General features: G+C 45.1%; 1 protein-coding gene across 1 annotated transcript in view; it reads left to right on the top strand.

The window, feature by feature from the left end:
- The window catches only part of LOC124622097 (UNC93-like protein), a 79,967-nt gene that overhangs the window by 38,087 nt on the left and 29,593 nt on the right, over positions 1 to 12,287 (top strand). Inside the window, exons 2-3 of the mRNA XM_047147696.1 lie at positions 2,776 to 3,062; positions 10,934 to 11,132. Of these exons, the coding sequence (XP_047003652.1) occupies positions 2,776 to 3,062; positions 10,934 to 11,132 (486 nt within the window). The remainder of the gene's footprint in view (positions 1 to 2,775; positions 3,063 to 10,933; positions 11,133 to 12,287) is intronic.

Raw genomic sequence — 12,287 nt, 5'->3', positions numbered from 1 at the left:
GCGCATGACAATTTATATAAAAGGAGCTGTAATGAGAGAGAGAAGCAGAAAGCCCATTCCTGCCTCCGCCTGCTGAAACTCCTGTCCGGCCGGACATGGGGATTGCATCCTTCTACCATCCTCCACACCTACAAATCCCTCATCCGTCCTATCCTCTGTTATGCCAGCGTCGCCTGGATCTCCGCCCCCACCCGCTTTTACAAGGCTCTCCAAATCCTTGAACGCCATGCGCTCCGCCTTGCCTTCCGTATCCGCCTTCCTTCCCCTACACGGCTCCTGTATGAACTGATCCCCTTCCCCCACCTCCTCTTGTTCCTCCAACATCTCCGCATCCTTTACATTGTTCGCAGGGTTGATCCCCCCCACCCTCTGGTTTCCTCCTTCCTCTCCACCCCCCGCCCGTTGCCGCGCCTCTATCGCTGTATCCCTCCCTCTCTCCACTTCCACACCCTCCATCTCCTTCATCAGGGCAATTTCCAACGCCTCCCCCTCCCAGATGACGAACTTCGCCGTGACATATACCCTTCCTTCCAACTATAACCCGGCCTTGTTCCCCCCCCCCCCCTCCCCAGGGCCCCCTTCTCCTCTTTCCTCCTTCTCCCAGAGCGGATTTTCCTCCATCCCCTCCACCCCTGAGACCCTGCACCCCCTACTTGCCTCTCTCCTTCCCACATCCCTCCCTACCTGGCCCTCTTCTGAGCGCCCCCCTTTCCCCTCTCCCATCTCTTCCCCTCCCTCCCTTCTTCAGGTCTCCCTCATCTCCTTGAACCTGGCAGATCCTCTGTATTGATCATCATCAGTGTGCCACGTCAGTGTTGTGTTTCATGCTGTTTCTCGTATGCGTCAAGGGGTGTGATTTTAATTGTGTACTGCCTTGAGGTTCACCGTCAGTGTTACGTTGTGTGCTCTGCCATCCGTCAACACCTTTATGCTCCAGTCATACTGTGCCTTGTGTTCTTTTAATCATCGCAGTGTGTGGCTTTTTGTGTGTGCTACTTTTAAACAGTTTTTTATCTCCATTTTACAGTCACCCCGTTTTTTTGTATATTGCCTTCCATGTTGTTCTCCCTTTTTTATATCTATGTTCGCCTTCTTCTCTCCTTTGCTGTTTTTAAATGTCTTCTATTGTTTTGTTCTATGTCTTTCGGCTGAAGAGCAGCGCATATGCTGCTGCCATCCCGCCCCGATGGGGAATTGAAATACAATAAAGAAAAAAAAAAAAAAAAAAAGAGAGAGAAGCAGATGCGCCAGCAGTCGCAGCATGTTGACGTTACCTGAAAAGGCGCTTTTAGTGAACCTGTATTATCAGAATGGGGAATGTGTGAGTTCAGCGTTACGATCCTATCGCCATAGGAAGGGGATTCGAACGGGTAAAGATCCGTTGACAAATGCAGCTGTGGCGACAATGATTTCGTAGTTCGAAGCCACGGGTTGTTTAGACGATAGACCCCGTAGTGGCCGACCGAGCACAAGGCGTAATGCTGCTGAGACAGTTCAGGAAGAAATCTATGCACGGGGAGGTCAGCGCTCGTGCAGTCGCACGTCGCACCGGTATTCCATACACTAGTGTTTGGTTGGCACTGAGGCGTACCCTCCGATACTATCCGTACAAAATCCATCGGCATCATGAACTGTTACCTGGCGATTTAGTGAAGCGGAGGGCATTTGCGGTGTGGGCGTTTCAAAAGATGACGGAAGATGACGATTGGTTGAGTAACGTGTTGTGGACCGACCAAGCTCATTTCACGCTCCGAGGGTCTGTCAACGCCCACAACTGCAGAATTTGGGCTACCGATAATCCTAGAACTGTCATGGAAACTCCATTGCACGACGAGAAAGTCAAGGTATGGGTTGGATTTACCACATCTACCGTTATCGGGCCTTTTTGCTTCGAGGAAATGCGTGATTCTGGTTTTGTAACTGCTACCATGACGGGTGAGAGGTACGCCGATATGTTACAGAATCTCATCATTCCCAGCCTGGCTGATAAACACCTGCTGGAACGCACGATGTTTATTCAGGATGGCACTCCACCCCTTATTGCTAGACGCGTGAAAGATCTCTCGCGCGCGTCGTTTGGTGATGATCGTGTGCTCAGCCGCTGCTTTCGTCATGTTTGGCCTCCCAGGTCCCGAGACCTCAGTCTGTGCGATTATTGGCTTTGGGGCTACCTGAAGTCGCAAGTGTATCGTGATCGACTGACATCTCTAGGGATACTGAAAGACAACATCCGACGCCAATGCCTCACCATAAGTCCGGACATGCTTTACAGTGCTGTTCACAACATTATTCCTCGACTACAGCTATTTTTGAGGAATGATGGTGGACATATTGAGCATTTCCTGTAAAGAACATCGTCTTTGGTTTGTCTTACTTTGTTATGATAATTATTGCTATTTTGATCGTATGAACCGCCATCTGTCGGACATTTTTGAACTTTTTTTTGTTCTAATAAAACCCCATGTCATTCCAAGTACGTGTGTCAATTTGTACCTCTCTATCTACATTATTCCGTGATTTATTCAGTTTTGAAATTTATACTGACTTTTTGATCACCTGGTATGCCCAAGTAAGTATAATGAACAGTTTTAGAATGGTTAGTTGAGATGTAACCTATTTCTGAATCGATTGTGAAACATTCTGCCTCCGTGTTACGCTGTTACATTGGCAATGATCTGACGTTAGCCCTAATTTCGTCACGTTGCGGTACGTCTAGAAACACGTCAATCAAGACTGACGTGCCACGATCTGAAGCCTGTTTCGGACGTGTGGCAGGTACCTGGGCTACAAGTGGACGGTGGCGGGCTGCATGTTGCTGTACGTGCCGTTCGTGGCGCTGCAGCTGTGGCCGCGCTACGAGACGCTGCTGCCCGCGGCCGCTGTGATGGGCTTGGCTAGCGGCCCCCTCTGGACGGCCAAGAGCGCCTACCTCAGCGCCAGCGCGCGCCGCTGGGCGGAACTAGCCGCGCGGCCCGCGCACGACGCGCAGCTGCGCTTCTTCGCAGTCTTCTACACCTTCTACAACTTCGCCCTCGTCTCGGGAAACGTGCTTTCGTTTTTAAGTGCGTGACGTATCAAATTTACTTACAACTTACTTATTTCCTGCTCACAGTTAATTTATATTCACACTTTGCCAATCAAACTTTTCTACTCACAGTTATCTACCAACACTTATATTTAACAACACTTCCATTTAATTTCCACACATTCCTAGACACACCTTCCTACCCATTATTTCTACTGACACTTTATCACGCTTTCTTTTATTTACTTACCTTTTTTTAACAGGCGGGTTTCATGCTGCCTGTCACGACTTACTCTTCTGTGCCAACATTTTTATCTCAGAGTAGCACCTGCGGTGGGCGCGGTTCTTTCCGTGTCTTTACGACGGACCTGCACCTACCTGTGAACATTGTCTCAGCAGATCATCAGTAGGAAAGCCGAGTGGAACCTACTGTACTTCGACGTGAACCAGGCTGCAATTAAAGTCACTAATCTACGTTTCGGGAGAAAGTTTTCATATGAAATGAAAGGTTGGAAATTTTGTCCTCAATTAATATATTCTTAGGTGAACAAGTATCACTGCCAAGCCCATGCTAGTCTTAACACACTCACTCACAATCCCTTTCACTCACGTTAGCAAGTTTATCGTGTTGCATTTCCCGAAAACGTAATACCTACAAAAATACTGATTGTTTTAGGTCGATAATGCTCGCCAAATATTAAGTCTGTCGGTACCAAATGCAGTCACAGTTTTTAGCCACCGACCTGCTCAATACGCCACGCGGAATATATGTCTTAGCCGACCGAAGTGGCCGTGCGGTTAAAGGCGTTGCAGTCTGGAACCGCAAGACCGCTACGGTCGCAGGTTCGAATCCTGCCTCGGGCATGGATGTTTGTGATGTCCTTAGGTTAGTTAGGTTTAACTAGTTCTAAGTTCTAGGGGACTAATGACCTCAGCAGTTGAGTCCCATAGTGCTCAGAGCCATTTGAACCAATATATGTCTTATCTCGTCACAAAATTCACTTATAAATTCCGAAATTTCTATATGCCCATCGGAATAATTATGCCGTCACTTTACCATACTTTTCATGTATGAAACACGGCTAGATCGGGCAACTTAACGTTTCCATCGGAACTACTATTACACACGTCCGAACTGCTTCATGGCTAGGCTCCCACTCTTCTCTAGAATTCTCTAAGTCTTCTCTACCGGCAGAGAATATTGCTTTACCATTGGTCAGTTTACTTAACAGCCAATAGCAAAACAACATTATCCAGCGTCAGTCCGCTCTTTTCATCCATAACCAATCGCTAAATAGTAAACCTCACGACTGCACTTTTTACCTACGTAATTATCTAATATGGTGAAGTTTTGTTTATGTATTAAGTTATTTACTATTGCTATTTATACCTGAATTAACTTTCCCTTTACCATAAACTTACTTTACAAATCTATTCCACAAAAATCCCCTTTGTTCATATCCATACTTCTTCGAAATGTTCCCACACTAAATCCTACTACATAACTCGTTAAACAATTATCTTCATATTTACCTTAAACCACACTCACGCATCATTCATACTGCTAAAACACATTTACAACATTTTACATACACAAAAAGAAATAATAACACTTTATCAAAATACTAGAACAGTTTATGAAAACATTCTATTACTGTAGTGCACTCTAGTGGGCACAATCGAAACTAAAATCACAGTCCCCCTATTCAATATTGTCCTCTATCGGCTGATACATAAACTAGTGCGCGTCCAGTCTCGCGTCACCGCCTGTCACTATCCAGCTCTGACATCTCCCACTTGACCGCCTCTAGGCAGGATCATTATACGGCGCTACGCCTCACACCTTCAAGCTACATTCTCAATTATATGCTGGATTTATTCCAATCTCTGCCATCCTCTACAGTTTCTACTCTCTGCAGTTCCCTCCAATACCACTGAAGTAATTACGTGACGTCTTAACAGATGTCCTATCATCCTCTCCCTTCTTCTTGTCAGTATTTTCCGTATGTTCTTTTCCTCTCTGATTCTATGGAGAACCTCCTCATTCCTTACCTAATCAGTCCACCTAATTTTCAACATTCTTCTACAGCACCAAATGTCAAATGCTTCGATTCTCTTCTGTTCTAGTTTTTCCACAGTCCATGTCTCACTACCATAGAATGCAGTGCTCCAAACGTAGTCTCGCAAAGTTCTTCCTCAAATCAAGGTCTATGTTTCGTGAGAGCAGACTTCTCTTGTCCAGAAATGCTATTTTCGCCAGTAATAGTCTGATTTTTATGTCCTCCTTGATCCATTCGTCATGGTTTATTTTGCAGCCCAAGTAGCAGAATTCTTGAACATCGTCTACTTCGTATCACCAGTTTTGATGTTAAATTTCTCGCTGTTCGGATTTCTGCTACTCCTCATTACTTTTGTCTTTCTTCGATTTATTATCAATCCATGTTCTGTACTCATTAGACTTTTATTCCATTCAACACATCTTGCAGTTCTTCTTCACTTTCACCGAGGATAGCAATGTCCTCAGCGAATCTTATCATTAACATTCTTTCAGAGTGAATTTTAATCCATCTTTTGAACTTTTTTTTTAAATTTCTGTCATTCCTTCTTCGATGTATGGATTGAATGTTTCTCGTTATGCAAGAAAACATGTACTCATCCCCAGTCTTGGAATATGGCAGTATGCACTTGCATGGCTGGAGCAGCGTGCATATTAAAATGCCCTCTCAGTCCTCACAAGAACAATTAACTAACTGGCTGGTTCGTTTCCCCACAGTTGGAGCTCAACGACGCTACAGCTGATGTCTAGCTGAATGTCAGCCGCAGTGAATGCAGTGTTCACACAAATTTCTCCTCTGCATCATACAGAGCGTTATGCACCCTGTTCTGCACTTGACACCAGTTCAGAGAAAACTCCTCGAAAATTTCGCTCTTGTCTTTCTCGTAGCCGAACTGTCTCCCCACCTGGGTTCTTTCGTTCTCCACGTCACAGCTTTTTTCGACCAATAGGAGCGCCACTCGGACGTTTTGTGTCCGCTCCAGACGCCTAAAAGTTCCATGCATACATCACATGTCTGTTCACGTGATCAACTGCGTCACTGGTTTTGTTCGTATCCATTTGTAATTCCGAAACACAGTCTTCTAAAACTTCTTTGTTTCCTAATTCTGCTGGCCTGTTACTTGCTCTCCAGTTTGCGTCTCCTGTCCGGTCGCTGACTCTTAAGCCGCGGGACGCCCCCTAAGAGGTTTTCATGGTGCGGCCTCTGCTTCTGTCTGCACCTGCTTCCACACAAAACGTTTCCTCACGCTGCTTTTTTCACCTTCTGCTCATTGACATGCACTATATAGGAGCGGTGTGTTAATACTGTCTATTGAGTGTCATCCCTTTTGCATTACATACTTGTAGGCAAATCTGCTCATTACTGCAGAAGTAAGTTAGATGTCATATTCACCTTCCCATTACAATTATAAAACTCTTATGTAAGGTACAAAATTTACCTTCATTTATTCTGCCACCTTACAGGTTTGCTCGTCACATAGAAGCCACGTGTTAGTGGAATAGCTATGAAGTAAAGATATTGATTAATATACTTCCTGTATGACGAATTTCTGTAACAGTAGTTACACAGCATCTGTAGACGATTGTTGACACTGGCGTTAGCAACTCCCCCCCCCCCCCCCCCCCTCAGAGTAACTTAGAATATGGACAGTTTTGTTGGTTTAAATCCAACTGAATACCTGAAAAATCACTTTCTATTAGTGTTAAGTTCTCCATGAAATCTCAAAATGTGCAGTGTGCCTCCTTGCTGTAAATCATGTGCTGTAAAGTATTCACACACTTTTTCGTATCAAGCGACAACAGTGAAACACATTGCACCACCGTTGACGAAATAATTGCACGAAGAACCGCCTCTAAAAGGAAAAGATGTGAGATATAAAGCATTAATAAAAACATTAAACAATGTAGTAAGGTATTTTAATTGGATCACATACTATAGAAGTAGTTTTTTGCTATATTAGTGTAATAGAAAAATCGTCATTTTAGGATCAGTCATATGCCTCCTTTGCTGTCGAGCGCGAAATGCAGATCATGGACATTTTTGTAGGAGCATCACTCGACTACAGTATAGCATTTCATCTACGTCCATACTCCGCAAGCCACCTGACGCTGTGTGGCGGAGGGTACTTTGAGTACATCTATCGGTTGTCCCTTCTATTCCAGTCTCGTATTGTTCGTGGAAAGAAAGATTGGCGGTATGCCTGTGTGTGGGCTCTAATCTCTCTGATTTTATCCTCGTGGTCTCTTCGCGAGGTATACGTCGGAGGGAGCAATATACTGCTTGACTCCGCGGTGAAGTTACGTTCTCGAAACTTCAACAAGAGCCCGTACCGAGCTACTGAGCGTCTCTCCAGCAGAGTCTTCCACTGTAGTTTATCTATAATTTCCGTAACGCTTTCGGGATTACTAAATGGCCCTACAACGAAGCGCGCTGCTCTCTGTTGGATCTTCTCTATCCATTCTATCCGGTACGGATCCCACACTGGTGAGCAGTATTCAAGCAGTGGTTGAACAAGTGTACTGTAACCTACTTCCTTTGTTTTCGGATTGCATTTCCTTAGAATTCTTCCAATGAATCTGTCTGGCATCTGCTTTACCGACGATTAATTTTATATGGTCATTCCATTTTAAATCACTCCTAATACCTACTCCCAGATAATTTATGGAATTAACTGCTTCCAGTTGCTGACCTGCTATATTGTAGCTATATGATAAAGGATCTTTCTTTCTATGTATTCACAGCACACTACACTTGTATACATCGAAATTCAATTGCGATTCCCTGCACCATGCGTCAATTCGTTGCACATCCTCCTGCATTTCAGTACAATTTTCCATTGTTACATCCTTTCGATATACTACAGCATCATCCGCAAAAAGCCTCAATGAACTTCCGATGTCATCCACAAGGTCATTTATGTATATTGTGAATAGCAACGGTCCTACGACACTCCCCTGCGGCACACCTGAAATCACTCTTGCTTCGGAAGACTTCTCTCCATTGAGAATGACATGCTGCGTTTTGTTTTCTAGGAAGTCTTCAATCCAATTATACAATTGGTCCGATAGTCCATATGCCTATAACACTACCTTGAGCAACGCCAGATGTCACTTAGGTTTTACTCGATGACTTTCCGTTGGTTTCTACGTACTGTGATCTTGGAAGCAAAATAACCCACGACGGACGGGACAAGGAGGACACGAAAAGCAGACCAGCGCTGGCAAGAAGGTCACTCCCGGCAAAGAGAAGTCCACCAGTATCAAACACAGACCTTAATTTGGGGAAGAACTTTCTACTTTCTGAGAATGTACGTTTGGAGCCCAGCATTGTAAGGCAGTGAATAACAGACTGCGGGGAAACTCGGAAAGAAGTGAATCGAAGCCATTGAGATCACCCAATCAGATCAGCGATAGCAGGCGCCTTCGACAAGGGGCGAGGGAACTTAAAAGTCGCCATGGCAACCGCTGCCGGGAGTTAGTAAATGGGTCCTAGATACAGTGGCGTGTGTGGCGTTCAGAGGCAGACAAGTCCGCCAATCAATCGTTTATTATTATTGGGTGAAACTATTATTACAGGTGCGTCAGAAAGTGAAATAAATTTTTGCACTGCTATCATTTCATTCATGACTTCAATGTTTAGACGAAAGGAGCTCTAAAAGATAGATAAAAGATCGCGAGATCTCAGGCTTTTTATCACAGTTTTTCGTCTCATTTTGTTAGTTATCGTTTGTTGCATTTGTTCGGGGCGGACACCCCATGACGCCTGTTCACTCAGTTTCTTTTATTACAGGATACACTTAACCCTCTGACCGAACATACAGAGCCACCAATCCAGCGTCACTAGACCAAAACCACAGCTGGAACAAACTCCTTTGAACTGGAGGCAAGACTTCCTCCAGGAAGGGGCGCAGCATACAATGTTGCCAGATGGTTCAGATGGCCGGACTTAGAATATATATCAGTGTGGCCAGGTTATTTGTTCCCACCAGCAATTGGCGCGGAATCAGGCTCTGCGGCGGCTGGCCGCCGGCCATGGCTTATGTCAAAGAGTGTACCTTGTAGTTAACACTGCCAGCGGTCTTGCCACTGTGATAACACCGGTCCCCGTCAGATCACCGAAGTTAAGTGCTGTCGGGCTTGGTTGGAACTTGTATGGGTGACCGTGCTGGTCCGCCGACCGCTGTTGGCAAGTGGGATGAAATCAGCTCTCATGAGGATAATTGAGTAGCTTCTTGACTGAGATATAGCGGCCGCGGTCACGAAAACTAACAACGGCCGGAAGAGCAGTTTTCTGACTCCATGCCCCTCCATATCCACATCCAGTGACACATTTGACTGAGGATGAAACGGCGGTCGGTCGGTATAGTTGGGCCTTCAGAGGCGTGTTCGGACGTGGAGAGAGTATATATATAAGAGAGAGAAAGTATTCACAGGGTGCGTCAAAAAAATGTATACACACTTTGAAGCATCGTAGAAAATTTATTTCCCGTTCTACAATGTTGAATTTCTGGAAATGGAAAGCTTTAAGTCCAATTGGAAAAATAAATGTACTTTGCAAATGTGATTAATGTTCAAACTCGTGGCCATCAGCATCAATACATTTCTGAGTACGAGTCACCACTGATTCTGTACATCGTACCAAAATGTCCAATGAGATTTCTGCGCACAGCACCTGAATATCATTTCAAAGTGTGTCCAGGTTACGTGGTTTACGTTTGTACACCTCATTTTTTACTGTGCCCCATAAGAAGAAATTCAGCGGTGTGAGGTCTGGAGAGCATGCAGGAAACTCGATTGGTCTTCTGCGTCCTATCCACTGATCAGGCACATTGTGATCCAGGTATGCTCGTACGTCCCTACGATAGTGCGGCGGGGCGCCATCTTGTTGGAAATAAAACTCATCATTACCGTATAATGCACGAATGGCAGCGAATATGTAGTCAGCAAGCATTGTTAGGTACGTTTCTCCAGTAACAGTACCTTCAAAGTGGAAAGGCCCAATGAGCCCCCTTGCAGACAAACCACACCATATATTTACACCAGGCAAATTCACAGCCTTTTCAACTGTAATGTGAGGATTATCTTCAGCCCAGTGCACACAATTGTGCATATTGACAGTTCCATTGAGTTTGAATTGCCCTTCATCCGACCAAATTATGCTACCCATAAATCTCGGTTCACGTCTCACCACCTACTGAACCTATTCACAAAATTCTAACCTTCGATCTGGATCGTCGTCACTTAGCTGTTGCACCAGCCTTGGAATGTACACACGAAACTTGCCTTTCTTCAGAATGCGTAGCACACTACTAGCACTTATATTACTCTCACGTGCCACTTGCCTTGAAGATTTTTGAGGTGAACACTGAAACAGTTCCAAGACCGCAGTTGTGGAATCATCACTTGTAGATGTACGAGATCGCCCTGATCGACCTTTACGCACGTCACACACTGTTCCATGAATTTCGAATTTGTCTCGTAAACGTGTAATTGTTAACCTTGAAGGTGGTTCTGTACCATACTCACTTCTCCACTGTCTTCGAACCGCAGCTACATTCTCAAACTTCCAGTACGACTTAATTATCTGCTTCCGCGCTTCAAAGCTCAAACGCACGTCCGCCATGTTGCAGTTAGTCCCTTGCCACTGCTGCCACCTGTTGAAGAAACATAACATTACTTTCTCACAGATATTTAACCTTTTAGAACGGGAAATAAATTGTCTATGACAGTTCAAAGTGTGTATTCATTTTTTTTATGCACTCTATATTTAACATCAGTTAGCTGCTATTGTATCATTACTTGTCAGAATTAGTGTTCTACCTAAAGCGCCTTCCCCTGTGCTACTGTCGCAGTCCTCACGGCGGGAGGCATGGAGACGGTCTCTGGCGCACTGTGCGGCGCCGACTTCTGCCCCTCCGACCGCGGTGCCGCCGCCAACCCCAACTTCCGACCGCCCTCGACCAGGCAGCTGATCACGCTCTACGGGGTGCTGGTGGCCTGCATCGCTTGCGCCGTGCTGTTCGTCGCTGGGGGTCTGCACCAGCTCCACAGGTACACACCAAGCAGGCGTCTACGTCTACATCTACATGGTTACTCTGCAATTCACATTTAAGTGCTTGGCAGAGGGTTCATCGAACCACAATCACACTATCTCTCCACCATTCCACTCCCGAACAGTGCGCGGGAAAAACGAACACCTAAACCTTTCTGTTCAAGCTCTGATTTCTCTTATTTTATTTTGATGATCATTCCTACCTATGTAGGTTGGGCTCAACAAAATATTTTCGCATTCGAAAGAGAAAGTTGGTGACTGAAATTTCGTAAATAGATCTCACCGCGACGAAAAACGTCTTTGCTTTAACAACTTCCATCCCACTGAAATGCAACCTTTGGCTCGCCTTCCCCACAATATTATCTATGTGGTCTTTCCAACCGAAGTTGTTCGTAATTTTAACACCCAGGTACTTAGTTGAATTGACAGCCTTGAGAATTGTACTATTTATTGAGTATTCGAATTCCAACTGATTTCTTTTGGAACTCATGCGGATCACCTCCCACTTTTCGTTATTTAGCGTCAACTGCCACCTGCGACACCATACAACAATCTTTTCTAAATCGCTTTGCAACTGATACTGGTCTTCGGATGACCTTACTAGACGGTAAATTACAGCATCATCTGGGAACAACCTAAGAGAACTGCTCAGATTGTCACCTAGGTCATTTATATAGATCACGAACAGCAGAGGTCCCAGGACGCTTCCCTGGGGAACACCTGATATCACTTCAGTTTTACTCGATGATTTGCCGTCTATTACTACGAACTGCGACCTTCCTGACAGGAAATCACGAATCCAGTCGCACAACTGAGACGATACCCCATAGGCCCGCAGCTTGATTAGAAGTCGCTTGTGAGGAACGGTGTCAAAAGCTTTCCGGAAATCTAGAAATACGGAATCAACTTGAGATCCCCTGTCGATAGCGGCCATTACTTCGTGCGAATAAAGAGCTAACTGCGTTTCACAAGAACGATGTTTTCTGAAACCATGCTGATTACGTATCAATAGATCGTTCCCTTCGAGGTGATTCATAATGTTTGAATACAGTATATGCTCAAAAACCCTACTACAAACCGACGTCAATGATATAGGTCTGGAGTTCGATGGATTACTCTTAGTACGCTTCTTAAACACTGGTGCGACCTGCGCA

This window comes from Schistocerca americana, chromosome 1, assembly GCF_021461395.2.
Source record: "Schistocerca americana isolate TAMUIC-IGC-003095 chromosome 1, iqSchAmer2.1, whole genome shotgun sequence".
NCBI classification, from domain to species: Eukaryota; Metazoa; Arthropoda; class Insecta; order Orthoptera; family Acrididae; genus Schistocerca; species Schistocerca americana.
This window is presented reverse-complemented; position numbering and strand designations above follow the sequence as displayed.